This window comes from Dermacentor variabilis, chromosome 7 (assembly GCF_050947875.1).
Source record: "Dermacentor variabilis isolate Ectoservices chromosome 7, ASM5094787v1, whole genome shotgun sequence".
NCBI lineage: Eukaryota > Metazoa > Arthropoda > Arachnida > Ixodida > Ixodidae > Dermacentor > Dermacentor variabilis.
This window is the reverse complement of record NC_134574.1, coordinates 113,042,015-113,059,291: the sequence shown is the minus strand read 5'-3', so window position 1 is coordinate 113,059,291 and position 17,277 is coordinate 113,042,015. Positions and strand designations below refer to the sequence as shown.

General features: G+C 46.6%; 1 protein-coding gene across 2 annotated transcripts in view; it reads right to left on the bottom strand.

Annotated features, from left to right (window-relative positions):
* Nucleotides 1–589: 589 nt before the first annotated feature.
* LOC142587770 (uncharacterized) overlaps nt 590–17,277 on the bottom strand; it is a 47,944-nt gene continuing 31,256 nt past the window's right edge. The window contains exons 5-6 of one of the 2 annotated variants that reach the window (XM_075699012.1): nt 7,564–7,656; nt 590–742 (exon numbers count right to left, since the gene is read on the bottom strand). In XM_075699012.1, coding sequence (XP_075555127.1) covers nt 7,616–7,656 — 41 coding nt within the window. In that variant the 3' untranslated portion in view covers nt 590–742; nt 7,564–7,615. The remainder of the gene's footprint in view (nt 743–7,563; nt 7,657–17,277) is intronic. The other variant, XM_075699011.1, reaches the window with a different exon arrangement.

Below are 17,277 nucleotides of genomic sequence, written 5' to 3'. Positions count from 1 at the left end.
TGACGCATATTAGACGATAAATATGACTTCCTGAAAAAAGAATAAAGAACAAGCAACCAGCAGTATCTCATTCCCTCTCTTGTTTTTACTTGCATGAAACTATTCCAGATAAGTCATTTATACGAATTAACCATAAGTTACCAAAACCCATACAGGATGACTGGAAACATCAGGGAATTTTCTTGTTATTCGACTCTCTTGGCGGCCAATCACCGCCGCCAAGCTTCTCATATTCTTTTAAAGTTACTACAGGTGCTGCGTCTCTTTCACTAATCGACTCCCTTACAGGCAACGTGCGAGATGAGAGAGCAGGTGTAACCTATGCCAATGAGGCGTATGTATTCTGCCGCAACCAAGCACTTGTGCGTTTTCACTGCAGAGTGGATGACGTAATCGTTAATGGAAATAATCAATTGGTATGGTGCAATACACATACCCTCCTCATTTCTAGGTCAATGCTCCCATTTCCGCTTCCTAGCTTCACCACGGGTTCATATTTCCTAGCTCATCTTCACAGTCCAACCAACACAGCATCGAAACCAGCACAAGTTTAAGAATAATGTTTTACTTTGATAATCACAATACAGCGTCACTGACACAGGTGTCATCTCCCATGTGTAATTTCTCCTATACTAATTAGAAAGAATATACGTACGGTGATTTCCGTTCAGAATGGTGAACGCAGCACAGTCATCATTCTTGCCTTGGTAATGTACTATCTCTGTGCTGTAATAACCACCACCTGCATTGAAGACGCAATTGTAAGCATGACTGAAACTAGTAAAAATAGTGCATGGTTAAACCGGTAAGCTCCGAAAATATATTTCTGCAGAAATCTACTTATATTTCTTCAGCAATCTTATGGTTTCACATTTGAACGGTATTGTAACAGTTTTAAGAGTTCTGCTTGCTTTTCGGAAAGGTTGCAATTTCTACTGCTATTAACAGGTCGAGCTTTTATGGCGAGAAAACCAGATGCAGATCCTCCATGGTATATTGAAACTTTTTAAAACAGACAAGTTCAGCACGATAGCTAAGCCGAAATTGAGAATAGTAGAGAACTGGCCGTGTTAGTTTTGGTTTATTATTTTAAATGAGTCAAGACAAAATAGCAATTTCCCAAGCCCTTTGGCTTAAAGATGGTAAAATTAGTACCTCAGTCACCATTACAAGCATCCATGCCAGGATGGTGCCAGGAAGACATTGTGCGCCTCAGCATGGTTACTTGTAATTGCATAATTTTTTCTTACCGAGACTCTCGCGGGCTGGACTGATGAATGACACATACAGGATATTTTTTTTCATGTGTTCAGTATTCATAGCGTATATATATATAACAATCTATTAGCCCGTCGAGATTTTGTTTGGACAAAACCAGATGCAAATCATCTATGGTATATTGGGGTCACTTGGTATATGTGACTGAATATGGTCTGATCCTCAATGAACCTCTTTGATGCCAATTTCAGCTCACTTGCTCTGCACCACTGGGTACGTGCCCCTATTCAATGACTCTCTTTGGCGTCTATTAGGGTAACTGTGTGCCGCATGTTATGTGCGGTTAGCCAATGACGAAAGCTTATTTAAACTTGATTTGGCGCTGGGCGGAATCGAATCCACGTCATACATATTCAGATGAACTTTCTGAATATGTATTCAAACAAGCCTAATCTGCAGACTTAGAAGCAGTGTCGTTGAATAACGCAGCGTGTTCAGGAGGAAGCGCAAGAGAGGACTCCGGTGCATGCACAGCTCATGCATGACTAAACACTGCGGTGGAAATGTGGTATGTCACTACCAGGCCTGAGCAAAAATACATATAAATTGCATTGTGATACAGATAAAGATACTGAGGCCTTAAATATTCGAGATAAAGATACAACTGGTACAACTGTGTCTGATACGATACTTTACATCTGTATCTTATGATATTTCGACACATAAGTTAATTTCTCACAGTAGCTTCACCGCAGACCCAATGAAACTTATCACTTGTCTCGCAAATGTCCTTAACCTTGATAAGATAGGTCGATGTTCTTTCTTTTCAAGTTACCTCTGTTAACGTCATACGAATTCATGAATGCACTTTCGTACACTCGAAGATATGGGATTGCATTTGTAAAATATTTTTACAAGGGCTCTACCATCAGTTTAAACCTCTTTGAAGATATTGCCGTAGTAAACTCCCTCTAAAATGTACCTAAAGTGGACTTAAAATTTAGCTCTTCTCTTCAGAAGTTCAACAAAACCAATTTTCATTGTAATATTGGGATGTAAACTAGGTACCCCCTCGAACAAAATCAAGAGCTTAGCTCAATTAAGTTGATCGAGAAAGTGGCCAGTGCATTTTCCACTACGTCTACTCTTAGGGTGTTCCCCATGCAATGCGCTGTCATTCATTCGTATTGTTCTGATCCATCCGGCTCAATATGACGAATTTAAAATTTTAGCATGTTGGAGTGCATTTAGAATATTAGGAAGCATTGGCCTGAAGCTTCTCTTTTTGCCATATGGTTCATGTCCTTGTAGAGCACTTCTTAGAATCAACCGTGACGTTGGCACAACCAGCGCTAAACAAATAAAGTTCCAGACATTCAGGATCGGATTCAGGTGCGTCCTTCACCCTACTGTTGCTCCGTCACGCTTTTATACAGGGCGCTGAAACGCTATATCGCTGTGCTTGCTTTGTAGCGCAGCCATGTACAAGCACGTCCTCTGAATTTATTCAACACGTTTTGATGTTGAAGAAAAAAAATTGTTTCCCCTCCAACACTACAATTAACCTTTCGCATTCACTTGTCAAATACAAACGTTCGAAAAGAAAAAAAGCCTCTTCCTGCACTTGAACTTTGAACACGCCGTTCAACGTGTGATGCTGACGGAGCGTGTGCTCTGGATATGCGAAGGAAATACCTTCCCGATGAAATGCCTTCCAGATAACTCCAAGTGAGACCTAGTCAGTGTAGGCGCTCATAGAAGACTTGTACCCGAGATCGGCTTATCCTGGGCGTGAAAGATAATGTGAAGCTGCGAATTCTATGCCATAAACACGTCAAAATCCATGAGTGATGCTATTAGCTATGAGCGTGCGTGCATTCCACCTCTTGCATTACTTTTTCTAGTGATGGTAATTAAGTTTCTCGCAAAACTGAACGATACAAATGGCTTGCTCTTTATGGATGAACGTCAGAATTTACTTTAAACACGAAATTACGATGGGCAAAGCTATTCGTTTAGCATATTTCAATTGGTAATCTTAGTGGAGTACGAAAACAGCCCCTGCATCCCGGCCACGGCGGCCGCATTTCAATGGGAGCGAAATGAAAAAAAAAAAACACCCGTGTGCTTACTTTCAGATACACGTTAAAGAACCCCAGGTAGTTCAAATTTCCGGAGACGTCCCAAGATACGACAGACTGAAATTTCCTATTGTTTTTCAAGCGGGTTTGTATCAGTTTCGCGGTATTCAATAAGAACACTGTCTCCTAGTCATAGCTAACGATCTCTTTATCATTTTGTTGTCACGGTGGCGTCGCACAGGGCGGGGTATTGAGCCCTATTCTCTTTAACGTAACTGTAGTTGGCCTTGCTGAAATATTACCCAAGACAATTCACCAATGTACGCTGATGATATTTGTCTTTGGCCTTCTGCGGTGACTCATGTTCAAGTGCGCGCAAGAATTCAGCGGGCAGCCACCCTAACTTGTTCGTATCTCCGCAAACGAGGCCATAGAGTGTCCATCGAAAAATGCGCGTTAACCGCGTTTACGCGCAAACCCATGGCGCCGTACCCAGTTTCTCTCGATGGCCAGGGTATCAAATATCGGACGTATCACCGCTTCATAGATGTGATTATTGACGGGGACCTTTCATGAAGCCCCCACTGAATCTACCTGAAGCGGAGACTAATTTAGATTGTACATATAACGAAGTTCCTGTGCGGAAAAACCTGGGGCACTTCGGTCTGTTCCATGCTGCAGCGCTTTACAAAGCACTGTTTCCGGGCTCTTTATTGTACAGCTTGGCTGGTTTTGGCGAACACATGTAAAACAAACAATCGACCCTCAAATGTTTGCAGATCCAGGCTCTTCGGACATGTCTTGGACTACCACAATGTGCCTCGACTCGTGCGACGCTCATGCTTACTAGAGATACTTGCTTACAACATATATAGCGGCTGACAACCTTAAAGCACACATTACCCAGTCACTATATTGCTGCTTCGCCAGTTCAAGTACCTCAAGGCACATTTTCCAAACTTTTTTCGACACTTCCAGGCTACCTTCCGTCGGGCTTTACCCAGCAGCAAGTTCACTGTCACCCCTCTGGTGCCTATGACAGCCACAAGTACGCCTCATGGTTCCGGGAATCATGGAGAACCGCCAGTCAACAGTGGATCTACGTCAGTTCACACTGTCAGTACTGAGCGAGACATCAACAATGAACGCATATTTGCACTGATTGATCTGTCTCAGCCACCAGCTCCACAGGCGCGGCTATCATCCCGGCATTACAAGTCACAATTACGTTGAAAGTGTCCCATAGAATCACCTCTACGGCAACAGAACTTGCCACTCTACATGCCGCTGTGAATTAGATCACACAATCCAAACCTTGAAAGTCGGTCGTTTTCTGTGACTCCAAGGCACCCCTTCAGATTCTGCAGTGAGCCTTACGACGCAATACCCATGAACTGGTGCTTTAGTCCAGAGAGGTTCTCCATCAAGCCCTAGCTCATAAACGGACATGACATCGTCTTCCAATTGCTTTCGGGCAATATGGCATCGTCGAAAATGGCCTTGCTGATGATGCTGTCCGGTCAGTCCATAATGAAGCCGTGACACTTCATATACTCTTATCAAGAATAGACACTGCGAGGGGTCGTTTACTTGCTCAAACCAAGAATGAAAATTTGTGGAACGCCCCGATTATGTCCAATTGCCGTCTTCACTGGCTGGATCCTACATTGAGGCTGCAGATACAATCGAACTTCTTCCGACGGGATGCAACTTTACTGTGCCGCCTCTGGTTCGTCGTCGTCGTCGTTGTCGTCATCATCATCATCATCAGGCCCACTGCAGGGCACAGGCCTCGCCCATACTTCTCCAACAACCCCGGTCATGCACTAATTGTGGCCATGTCGTCCCTGCAAACTTCTTAATCTCATCCACCCACCTAACTTTCTGCCGCCCCTGCTACTCTTCCCTTCCCTTGGAATCCAGTCCGTAACCCTTAATGACCGTCGGTTATCTTCCCTCCTCATTACATGTTCTGCCCATGCCCATTTCTATTTCTTGATTTCCACTAAGTTGTCATTAACTCGCGTTTGTTCCCTCACCCAATCTGCTCTTTTCTTATCCCTTAACGTTACACCCATCATTCTTCTTTCCATAGCTCGTTGCGTCATCTTCAATTTAAGTAGAACCCTTTTCGTAAGCCTCTAGGCTCGTAGGTGAGTACTGGTAAGACACAGCTATTATACACTTTTCTCTTCAGGGATAATGGCAACCTGCTGTTCATGATCAGAGAATGCCTGACAAACGCACCCCAGCCCATTCTTATTCTTCTGGTTATTTCCGTTTCATGATCCGAATCCGCCGTCACTACCTGCCCTAAGTAGATGTATTCCCTTACCACTTCCAGTGCCTCGCTACCTATTGTAAATTGCTGTTCTCTTCCGAGACTGTTGAACATTCGTTTTCTACAGATGAATTTTGAGACCCACTCTTCTGCTTGGCCTCTCCGGGTCGGTGAGCATGCATTGCAATTGGTCCCCTGAGTTACTAAGCAAGGCAATATGCCTCTGGTTAGGGTGCCTTTTACGAAAGCCCACTCATTCCTTATAGGAATGTCCGACACTCCCATTTTTTACTCGTGCAAATGTGAAGAGATGATCAAGCATGTGTTGCGTGCTTTTTAATCTCTATGAGATCGAATGCGACGTTCTTCTGATGGTGTTAAACCGATTAGATAGCAGGCCATTTTCAGAGACTAAGATTCTTGGGCCGTGGCACCACGCGTCGTAGGCTCACAAAGCGATGCGGGCACTGCTACGTTTCGTGAAATCGACTGGCCTCAGTGGTTGATTATAGGTGCCAAGTTATGGGCATCGCCCGTATTCACGCTGACAGTACCTTCTTCGCTCCTTCTCCTTTCTTTTCTTTCCCTAAACACCTTTGCCTATCTAGGGTAGGAAACTAGACGCGCGTCAGGCTGACCTTCCTTCCTACAATTCCTTCCTTCTGTTTTTCCACTTCTACCTCCTCCTCCTCCTGTTGTTGTTGCTGTTGTTGTGTGACTTCATGACAAAAATGCAGTACCCTGTTTTTTTACAAGAAACGTGAATTTTGTGAGAATATCTGTCGGTGTTTTATCACGTTATGTCTTGTTGTGACCAGTACTATAGGAACTCGTTATCGTGCAAAATATGGCAGATATTTATTAAAGGTATCTTAAAGAACTGCTTAATTAGCAATTATAGAGGAAACTTTGCAACTTTTGAATTGAGGACGCAGATTGATATCATGAACTCAACAAAAAATTCTCTAAACAAAATCGTCTTGAGTGTTACAGCATTCACTACTTTTGGCACTGTGGGCGGCCCAGTATGCCAGTGCCGTAAGAAACATGAAATAGTGCACCAGTAATGTCGATCCCTTTATCCTCTCCATTGCCAGTGCAGACCAACAGTAGCAGAAGCTTTCTCTGGCACGGCCATCATGGTGGCCTTCTAGTTTTTTGCCTGCTGACGCCAGGAATCGACGCGGAGCGCGCTCTATTTTGTTTGCAATCTTGTGGCGGTACCGCAGATCGGATGATCACGTTCGCCAATAGCAGCAAATTAAGAAAGTGTTTATGGACCAGAATGAAGAGAACTCGTGCTTGTCATAGCATTGGCAGCTGCTCAGCAAAGGAAGCAGGTGGTGTTTTCTGATAGGGTGGGGAGATCAGCGTCACTGACACGCTATATAATTTTCGTTTTGGTTCAGGGCTGGCGACAGCCAAAATACTGGACACCGTAGTATACCTACGACAATTTTTGTGAACTTGTTGTTGGGCAACATATATGATTGTCGGGCTTTAATTTTGCCAATGCAATACCGCCTCTAAAACAGCTAATTAAAACGTTGTTTGTATTAGCTGCCAAGCCTCACAGTCTGACAGCAGATGTGCAAATGCACCCATCACACGTTATCGGTGCAGCACCGTGTGCTGTTTGGGGCGGAAAATTAAACAGCCTGCATGCCTGCTACATTAGCAATCTATGGGAACGAATGCGAAAAGGGGAGGGTCAAGCTGGCTGTGCTGGTGCTGATATACCACCCTCCACTCCCCGGAAATTGGCGATATCCTTCCTTCCTGACTACTCCGGGGAAGGGGGCAGTGACAGAGGACCTATGGGCCCCCGGTGCCAGACGACCTAGCTACGCCACTGCCAATTGGTTAAGCGTATTTAGGTGTTTGCATGCTTCGCTGGCTGCAGTTCGGACGTACAGGTGCCGTACAATGTATGTAAACGACGTAAATTTCGAGAATGGTTTACTTGAAAAATCGATACCTCACCGTACGATTATGCCGGTAGTCTTTCGGGCAGTACGTCCAGGGAATGGCACAGCTACAGCACGCATTCGGCACCCGCTGAGATCGTCAACGAAGCTGCAAATCAGTAGCGTTAAGCAATCGGAAAGTGCAAGAAAATGCGCGAAGAAAACAAGCTCGTTCACGTCAGTTTCTTGCCCGATACCGTGAAAGAAACACAAAAGCGATGCCGTATATATTGGCTCTGCGTCGTAGAAGTGCGTGCTCGATCGAGTCGGAATTTAACATTCAGATCGTAGTGGTTTTCACGAACGCACTCATTTTCGCCGAGCGAGGCTGCTGTGTCAAATGGCCGTCGCTCGCTGAGTGTTTGGCGTATAATAGAAAGCAACCACTGTATCTGAAAAGCTAAGTGTGTCGGCATAACATTGTGCACAAATACAACCATCTACACAACCATATTTCATTCAGAGAAGCGCCGCGGCGATCGCGTGCGGCGTACCGCAGCTTTTGCTGAAGCACCGAGCGTTATGGGCACGGCGCAGCGTCGCCGCTTCCCGCTTGCACTATGCGAAGGAAAATGTCGTCTATTTCAAATCGCTACGAATGCAAACTGAAGCATAAAAGCAGTTGTCAGTTCAAATGCGCCGGTGGCGTGCGCGTACGAACTCGTTGACTGCGCTACATATATGTCCTACGCTGAACGTAAAAAGCCTGATCAAAGTTTGTCCATGCCAACTGTCCTGGAGTAGTTCCATTGTTTCGCAGCATAAGAAAGTATAAATACACGCGGAGGCGTTGCGGAAATCGCGCTGTCGATAAACGGTTGATATCTGGTACGGCAACTATTGGATCGGCAGTTTCATCGGCATTACATGGAAGTTCGCTGAGGCCCGCACAACGCGAGGACTTGCGTTCGTGAGTGACGTCGTTGAAGGCCTATTATGACTACATTAAGAGGAAGCTTTAGCTCGATGTCAATTCCGACGCGGCTTATTCAAATACATTTAAAACGCAAAAACGTTTTCTGAGATAACCCCTACACCGATTTTAGTGAAATTTGTTGCATTTGAGGGAGAAAGTTACATTCTAGTGACTGTTGGAAGCGGAATTTCGATTTAGGTCCTGAATTCAGTTAAAACAATTTTTAAAAATTCGAAAGTGCGAAAATAATAGAACGATGTTTAGAAATTCCTAACTCTGCATTAAAAACAGATATCGCAGCTCTGTCAATGGCATCCATTAGACCATTGAAAGCGGACAAATGGGATGTGTCATTTCATATCTTACGTTTAATTGTTACGTTGCTTACAAAGGTTCTGCAAAAGCTGTATTTCTAAATTACTAAATTTTTTAGATTCATGTATACCATATCAATTTTGTCCGCTTTAGATTAGGTGTCATTCACAGAATTGTATTATCCTTTTTCGTTTCTGAGTTAGAGTTGTAAACTTGATAGTTTCGTTTTTTCAGAATTTTCAATTTTTGCCAATTTCGTTATAAAAATTTAGGAGCTAAATCAAAAATTTGAAACCAATCATCACTACATTTTAAGTTTTCTTTGAAATGCAACAAACCTCGTCAAATTTGGTGCAGTGGTTGCCGAGAAAAACGAATTCACCTTTTACATGTATTTAGATAGGAGCACCCGAGCTAAAGCTTCCGCTTAAGGGGTCTGCATACTAGTGTATTTGTAAAACGTATTTAAGAAGCCCAAACGAAATCAGCATACGCGAGGCACATATATGATTCCGCAGTCGTATTGCGGTTGGAAGTGGTCTTGAAGCGACATATTCGAAAATCGTACTTCTGTTGGAGGGTCGCATGTAAGATTGAGGGACCTTCAAGAATCTTATTGCTGTGGGAAGCGTGCGCACAGGCTCTCCTGAGGGACCTTCAGGAATCTTATAGGCGTTGGAAGGGCGTTGAAATCCTGAAGGACCGTCAAGAACTCTGTGGGCCCGACAAGATCGTTCTGTCGGTTTTTTTACAGGGGAGCGCTAAGGGGATACAATAAAGGTACGAGGTACTCCGGGGTATGTGGAAACGTGTAATGGTTCCAGGACTTACATTTGGAAATGCGGTTGTTTGCTTGAAATAAGGAGTACAATCAGGCCTTGATGGCAACCAAAGGGCAGGGGGACGCCAAAGCATTGAGCGCTCACATGAAGACTACACATGAAGCTGTGGAGGGTGATATTGGCTGGGGAAGTTTAGAGGTGAGGGAAGCTCATAGTAAAATTATTTATGAAGAAAGTAAGTGGGCTGGCAGAGTGTTTAGGTATTTGTACAGGAATAACAAATTCACAGTGTAGGAAAATAACTAGGAAGCTTATCAGCAAGTACGCAGCCTGTATGGTGAGCAACACAGAAACAAAGAACGTCAAGCGGACAGTCAAAGAGGCTGATATAATCTCATGGGTGGCGGCAATGGAACCGAAACCTGCCACGAGTAACTACCTAAGAGCAAAAACGAAATCAGGAAAGAAACATCTTATGATAAATAAAAAAAAGTTCAATACTTTTCGAAGCGGCGTCAGGATGCCTTAGAACGCGCACTTATATAGAGAGATATAAGACGGAAGAAGAAGAATGTACTTTCTGCGGCAATGCCAAGGAAACGATGGAGCATGTTGTATTAAAATGTGACAATATCTTCCCTGAGGTTGATTTAGGAATCAGTGATTTTCTTGAAGCCCTTGGGTTCAGCGAAAGCAGGGGGAAAGTAAACATGTCCGCAAGAGAGATTACTAAGAGGCGATTGGAAGATTGGTGGAAGAAAACTAGGGAAATGACAAACAGCGGAGGCCTACACAAGCAAAGTTCAGAATAGGTTTTCAAAAAGCTTGACTATGCGATTTCATCGTATCTTTTTTCTTTCTTTCTTCTCAAGATGGGTAGGACATTAGGCATTAAAATGACAAGAGCCTGGCGGTGCAACCCATTGCCCCGTTCGAAAGGGGACGCGCATAGCATCCATCCATCCATCCATCCATCCATCCATCCATCCATCCATCCATCCATCCATGCGTCCGTCCGTCCGTCCGTCCCTCCGTCCATCCGTCCATCCGTCCAATTATCCATCCATCCATCCATCCATCCGGACAACAGAAGACAAAAGCGAAGAACAGTACCAGCCGTAGTGAAGAAAAATGAACAAGCAACGAAGAAACAAAGTCCGAAAGTGCATCAATGTTCACAGAAAAGCTTAAGACACAGCACATGCACGACATCAAGTAGTACGCGGCGCCGCGGTGATTACCTAATTACTTCCACCCTTTTCTGATTCTTTCTGCGCAGGTGGGTGATCTGGCTATGTTGGAGGATAGCTTCAAGCTCCGCTTTAAAAGCCTTCCCTCTGTCTGTGATAATGACTTCTGAGGAGCCATTTCGTAGCAGTATATTTTCATCTATGCGTAGCAGCATAGACGAAGTATTTCGCTACTACCGCCACACTAGCTTTGGGCTGGGAATTCCTTTCGGCATAGCGGGTAAGGTAGTCGGTGGCCACGACCATCGTTTTCTTTGTGTAAGAAGACGAAACCGCTCCGACAGAGATGCCAACCCGTACAAGGTCAGTGACCCTGCGGCCATGCAGCAGGATCCGGCATGTGGCTCCATCCCCAAGCAGCGCTCCCAATTCAGAGTGCGCTCTCAATCCAGAGGGCGCCTTCAATCCAAAGGGCGCTCCCAATCCAGAGGGCACTCCCGCTCCAAGGGCCAATCGCGGTCGAGATCCAGCTCCAGGCGGCCCGGCAAGAAAATGACATGGGCCGACATGGCCGGCAACAAGGGTTCTGCAACGCCAATTTCAAAGCCAGGTAAGGCACAGTCAGAACACGTGGCAGACCCGCGAATACACACACTAGAGAGGGAAAACAAAGCACTCAAACAGGAACTAGCTGAACTAAGGGCAACCCTAGCCAGGCTAGAAGGCCGTATCTTAACAAACAACACACCGACACCCATCCCTCCCTCTTCAGGGACCATGGTCGCATCGTGTAGCACAGACAAACGCAGGGCCGTCGTCATCCAAACCAATGACACATCTGACGCGGACGTGTCTATGTCTGATGTCAGCGAGGCTCCTTCTAACGCCTCCGTCAATGACAATAAAGCTAAGAAGCGCAGCAAGAAGAAGAGCAAGTACAACGTACTTCAATCGGCAATTACTGAAATTAAGGAGGTACTCACTCAAATCTGCGGCAGGCTCGACCGCCTAGAAAGACCAGTCGCTCATCCCAAAAGCACAAAAATAATTCCCACGCCGGACCCAGGGCGCATGTTGGCCCTGGGACCCACACCTGCCCCGCCCATACTCCGCAAGCCGCCAGGCCCAATGAGTGAGCCCAGCATAAATGGGGCCATGCCAAACCAGTACAATGGATAACGCACCAGAATATTTCAAAATCTGGCAATGGAACTGTAACTCTTTCAACAAAAAGAAATCTAACTTAACGCGATTCGTCAGATGATGTAAAGAAAAGCCACACGTCATCATCCTACAAGAATGCAGGGCGGAAAAGAACATTCAAAACATGTCCTTCTAGGGGTACAGGGTTTCCAGACAGACACTGGACCCCGAGTTAAAACAATCCAGGGGCATTACCACTCTCATCCGCAAAGATGTCAGCTTTGGGGAAAGGGGCACCCTGAAGTACAAAAAAGGCCTGGAATCCAAGCTCACAGAAATCATCCCCAGTCGGGCCCTAAAGACCAACCTTTACATATTAAACGTCTACAGTTCCCCGAATGACAGACTCAGATACTTTAACAAACTTTTCACATCGGTCGCGTCGCCAGCCAAGGACAGGCCACTGATCGTTGCCGGGGACTTCAACGCGCACAACACCGTCTGGGGCTACGCCACCAATGACAGGAAAGGAATTAACATTGCCGAGTGTGCGGACACCCTAGGCATTCAACTCATCACGGACTCAAGGTTTCCGTCGCGCAGAGGCAACTCGGTTCAGAGGGATACCACCCCGGACCTGACGTTCCTCAGAAACGCTGACGGGTCGTGGGACAACCTGCAAGAGGACCTTGGCAGTGATCATTACATGCTAGAAATCAACGACCGCATCACACCCACTTCTCCCAAGAATTACACCTACGTCGACTGGGACCTCTTCAGAAGAATGAGGGGTAATGCGGACCAACAAGAAGAAACCTTCGAAGAGCTCCTGGAAAATGTGAAAATTATGGTGGGCAATGCCACTAAAGAAATAAGCGTGGATCTGGAGGGGCCAGCCATGGACTCCAGACTCGCACATCTCCTGGAGGCCAAGAATGCGCTAAGTGAAAGATGGAAACAGCAGAAGCTAAACAGGAGACTGAGGTCTAAATTAACGAAAATCAACAAAGAGATCGAAGAACACTCCAGAAAGTTGAATGCGCAGCAATGGGACGAAGTGTGTAATGGGGTGGACGGTGAAATGACAAGGGGCAGCAAGTGGAGCCTTCTTAAGAACCTATTCGCCAACAACAACAAACCGACCAAGAATTATGCCCGACTAACGATCGAAAGGCTCATTCATCTTCACACGAAAGAAGGCACGAGTCCGCGGGACTTTGCTGACGCCTGGCAGACATCTACCTACCAGTAGAGCGCAAATCTGTCCCGTGGGACGACCCGACATGCGAGTATAAGGGGACACCTCAACTATCGCTGGATCGTCCTTTCGAAGTTTCGGAGATTGTGCGCGCCCTTCCTGAACTAAACGGACGCTCGGCCCCCGGCCCAGACGGACAAACAAACTACTCAGAAATCTAGATGAAAAAGCCATACAAATCATTACGAGCAAAATTATCGAGGTATGGGTTGAAGGCCGGGTGCCGGACGAATGGCGAACTGCCAATGTAGTTCTCATCCCCAAACCCGAAAAACCGCTTCATGCAGAGAATCTGAGACCCATCTTCCTTACGTCGTGCCTCGCGAAGGTCGCAGAGCATGCCATCCACAATAGAATTGGAGAGCACATTGAAGAAAACGGCCTATTCCGCCTCAATCACATAGGCTTCAAAAATCACTATCCTCACAAGACGCCATGCTACTTATGAGGAACGCCGTCATAGACAACAAATCCAGGGGTGTAAAAGGCATCCTGGTGCTTGACCTAACCAAGGCCTTTGACACGGTCAGGCCCGAGCACATCCTCAGCGAAATATCCACTTTAGATCTCGGAGTAAATTTCCACAATTTCGTAAGATCGTTTTTGGATAACCGAACGGCTACCATAAACGTCGGACAAATCAGAAGCAGAAAGCGCATGCTAGGTAACATCGGTACCCCGCAAGGGTCAGTGCTTTCGCCGCTTCTTTTCAACATCGCAATGCATGATCTAGCAAACAAATTCATGAAAGTCGCGGGGGTAGGGCATGCAATTTACGCCGACGATATCACCATTCGGTCGACGAGCGGCCCGCTAGGCACCAGGGAGCAGAACCTACAGCAAGCGCTGGACACCACGGAAGCTTCTATTGCAAACACCGGACTAAAGCTCTCCCCCAGCAAATCGGAGCTCCTTCTGTGCAAACAAGGCCCCAGGCTGAGACAGCCCCTTAGCTCCCTCCCCGTTCGCCTTCACACCAGGGACGGAGGAAACATCCCCAGGTGTAACACAATCAAGGTCCTGGGCATGGTCATTGGGGCTTACAGCAATGACAACGCGGAGGCACTAAAACGCATCACAAAGAGCACCCTCAACTTCACCAGGGTGATATCACGGGTCGCCAGCAAAAGGGATGGACTGAAAGAGGACAACCTCATGAAAGCATTTCACGCCTTCCTCATCAGCCACGTAACCTACGCCGCCTTCCTCAACTGGAAGAAGACGGAGCTGAATAAACTTGATACATTAATCAGAACGGGATTGAAAAAGGTCCTAAGCCTCCCTAGAAACACTAGCACTGAACGACTCCTCCAATTGGAGCTACAGAACACGGCCACCGAACTCTTTGAGGCACAGCGAAACTCCCAAATTAGTCGGCTCTCAATCACAAGGGCGGTCATCGAGATCTTACTAGAAGCAGGCATACAGCCCCTCTTCATGCCACCAGAGAAGTCGCAACTACGCACAAACGCCAAGAGATCAATAACCGTTGATCCCATCCCACGAAACATACACCCCACCCACAACGAAGGGCGGAGAAAAGCGAGAGCGAAGGCAACCCTTGACAACATCAAACGTAACGAAACGCAAGTCCTCTTCGTTGATGCAGTCAGATAGTGGAAACGAGGCGCCTACGCGGTCTCTGTGGTGGACGCCCATGTCTCACTCGTCAACGCAGCCACGGTAGTTACCAACATCACTCACGAAGCAGAAGAAATGGCCATCGCGGTGGCCCTTCAAAGCTGCAAAGGAGCGTCAGTCATTTACTCAGACTCCAGAACAGCTATTAGAACCATCTGGTCGGCCGTCGTCTCTAGGAAAGCAGCTACGGTTATCAACACCATCTTCTTCCAAGAAACGGGAGGAGACAACCTCACGTCCCCACACCTCACATGGTTCCCGGCCCACATGGGCAACATTTCCGGATCTCCTGACTGTAATCCGAACGAGCGGGCACACCAACTGGCACGAGAGCTCACATTCCGCGTCTGCGGTCCTCCCTCTCGCTTCAACCCAGCCTGGAGGGACCCAGAAAACAAAGACCCACTCGTATCATACCACGAAATCACTTCAAATCATAGGTTATCACGAAGAATTTTTCCTTCTCCTCACTGAAAGCTCAAAAAAGCACAGGCTGTCACTTACAGACAGTTGCAGACTAGGACATACATCACACCAACAGCACTAAGCAGGATCAATCCTGACCTTCCTACTGAATGCCCCCACTGCGGCCAAGAATACAACTTCGAACAGATGCTCTGGCTGTGCCCTGCCAACGCGAGTACGGACTTTCCCGACCATTCTTCCTGGGACTCAGCGCTCAGGAGCACAGAGCTCATCGCTCAGCTCAATGCTGTCCAGAGGGCCCGGGCCGTCGCCGAAGGACTCTGTCTATCGGCCCCGACCTGGGTGGAGCCGCCGGATTGATTTCCCCTCAGGACCTAGATAAAGTTCTAATTCACTCACTCCTTGTGTAAGTGGACGTGAGAAAAGGCCCTAATTAGTCTGTCCCACTCTGCTGGAATGGTTGACAAGGAGATTGAATAGGATGCCGCAATCGCTGTGGCCTTGATTGCATCTTGCATTGCTGGCAAAGGTGTCTTTAATGCGTCAGTTTCTTCGAGCACAATTGCGGATCGTAACGCGCCCAGCGTCTCAATGCGCGACAAAGGTTAACCGAGAAACGCTTTGCGCGGTTCGATCCGCAGCTGTACTCGAAGAAACTGAAGGTGAGAAAAACATGTTGACTTTAACGCTCAATGCCATCGGCTGTGCTATCCGCACCTGACTCATATCATTTAAAACATGGTTAACAAATGTTCAGGCATTAGACAGTAGCCAGAAAACTTTCATTACCATTGAAATATGAAAATAAAATTTTGTAATGTTTGCCATTTATTTAAATCGAAAGCGCTTCAGAGTACTTTAACGTTTCGATGCGTGCTCGTAATGCAAAAGTCGCAGGGCTGCGCAGTGCATACTCAAAGCGTAAGCTGGAGGAGCAGCTTCATAGGAGCTCCATTTACGGCACCACAAACTGCAGGGTGTTAGCTTTTTTAAATGGTTGTTGACGTCCTTTGTCTTGTACCTTTGAACTTCCCGCCAGTGGGATGTTGCAGTTTTTAACCATCGCTTTGTATTTTAAATGGGAAAAGCGTGTTTGTTTGGAATCTAGATCACACTCCAAGAAAAGCCGTTCACTTCATTACCCTTCACGCGAAGCTCGCCAAACGAGCGATAGCTTTGTCGTACCGGAACCTGGCTTTAAAGAAGTCTTGTTTACAGAAGGTCGAGCACAAGTTTATTTTGCAGGTTTCACGTATGGAAAGCTCTAGTCTGTTAGTGGCCGTTAGAGGAGGAGCAGGAATGAACGTTTATTGTAAGAAACCGCGAGAACGTGTTCTTTCTTCGCCCTAGGTGAGTGGCTCTCTTAGTCCAGAAAGCCGTTGGCTAATGCCGCAGCCAGGGCCCGGTCCACTAGACTTCGCTGATCTTCCAGGCTCTGTGCCTTTAACATTGCCTCCAACGTTTCTTCGATTGCTTATAGCGGTTCTGAGGCATCATCTTGACTGTTTTTCTCGCGGTGTGGGCACACTAACACCATCTGTTGGAGGGTGTCTGGTACACCACAATATCGGAATAGGTATGTGGGGTGCATTCGGTGCGTAATAATTCTATGTACAGACGTATTCGTTTGTAGTCTGCGGAGGGCGGTGGCTTCTTCCTTGCTTAATTTTGCATGTGGTAGAGGCTATTGTATTCTTTCCAGTCAGTAATGTTGCAATATTACGGCGTAGTTGATGGGAATGTCTTCCGCCCTAGTCCCTTTACGGAGACCGTGCGGCAGGAAATTCTGGCTGGTATGCTCTCGGGTGACAGCATGTGCTGCTTCGTTTCCTGCCAGGTGTTCGTGGCCCAGGGTTCATGCGACGTAGGTTTCGGGTAGGTCTTGGCGTCTTGTTATTTCTTTCAGAATCTTCACTGCCGCGGCAGAAATTCGGCCTTTTCGTAGGTTTCTACATGCTGTTTGCGAGTCACTCAAGATGATTGCTGTGTCTTTGCACGTGGAGATGCCGAGGACAATGGCCACTTCCTCCTCCGTTTCTGGATTTCTGGCCGGTATGGT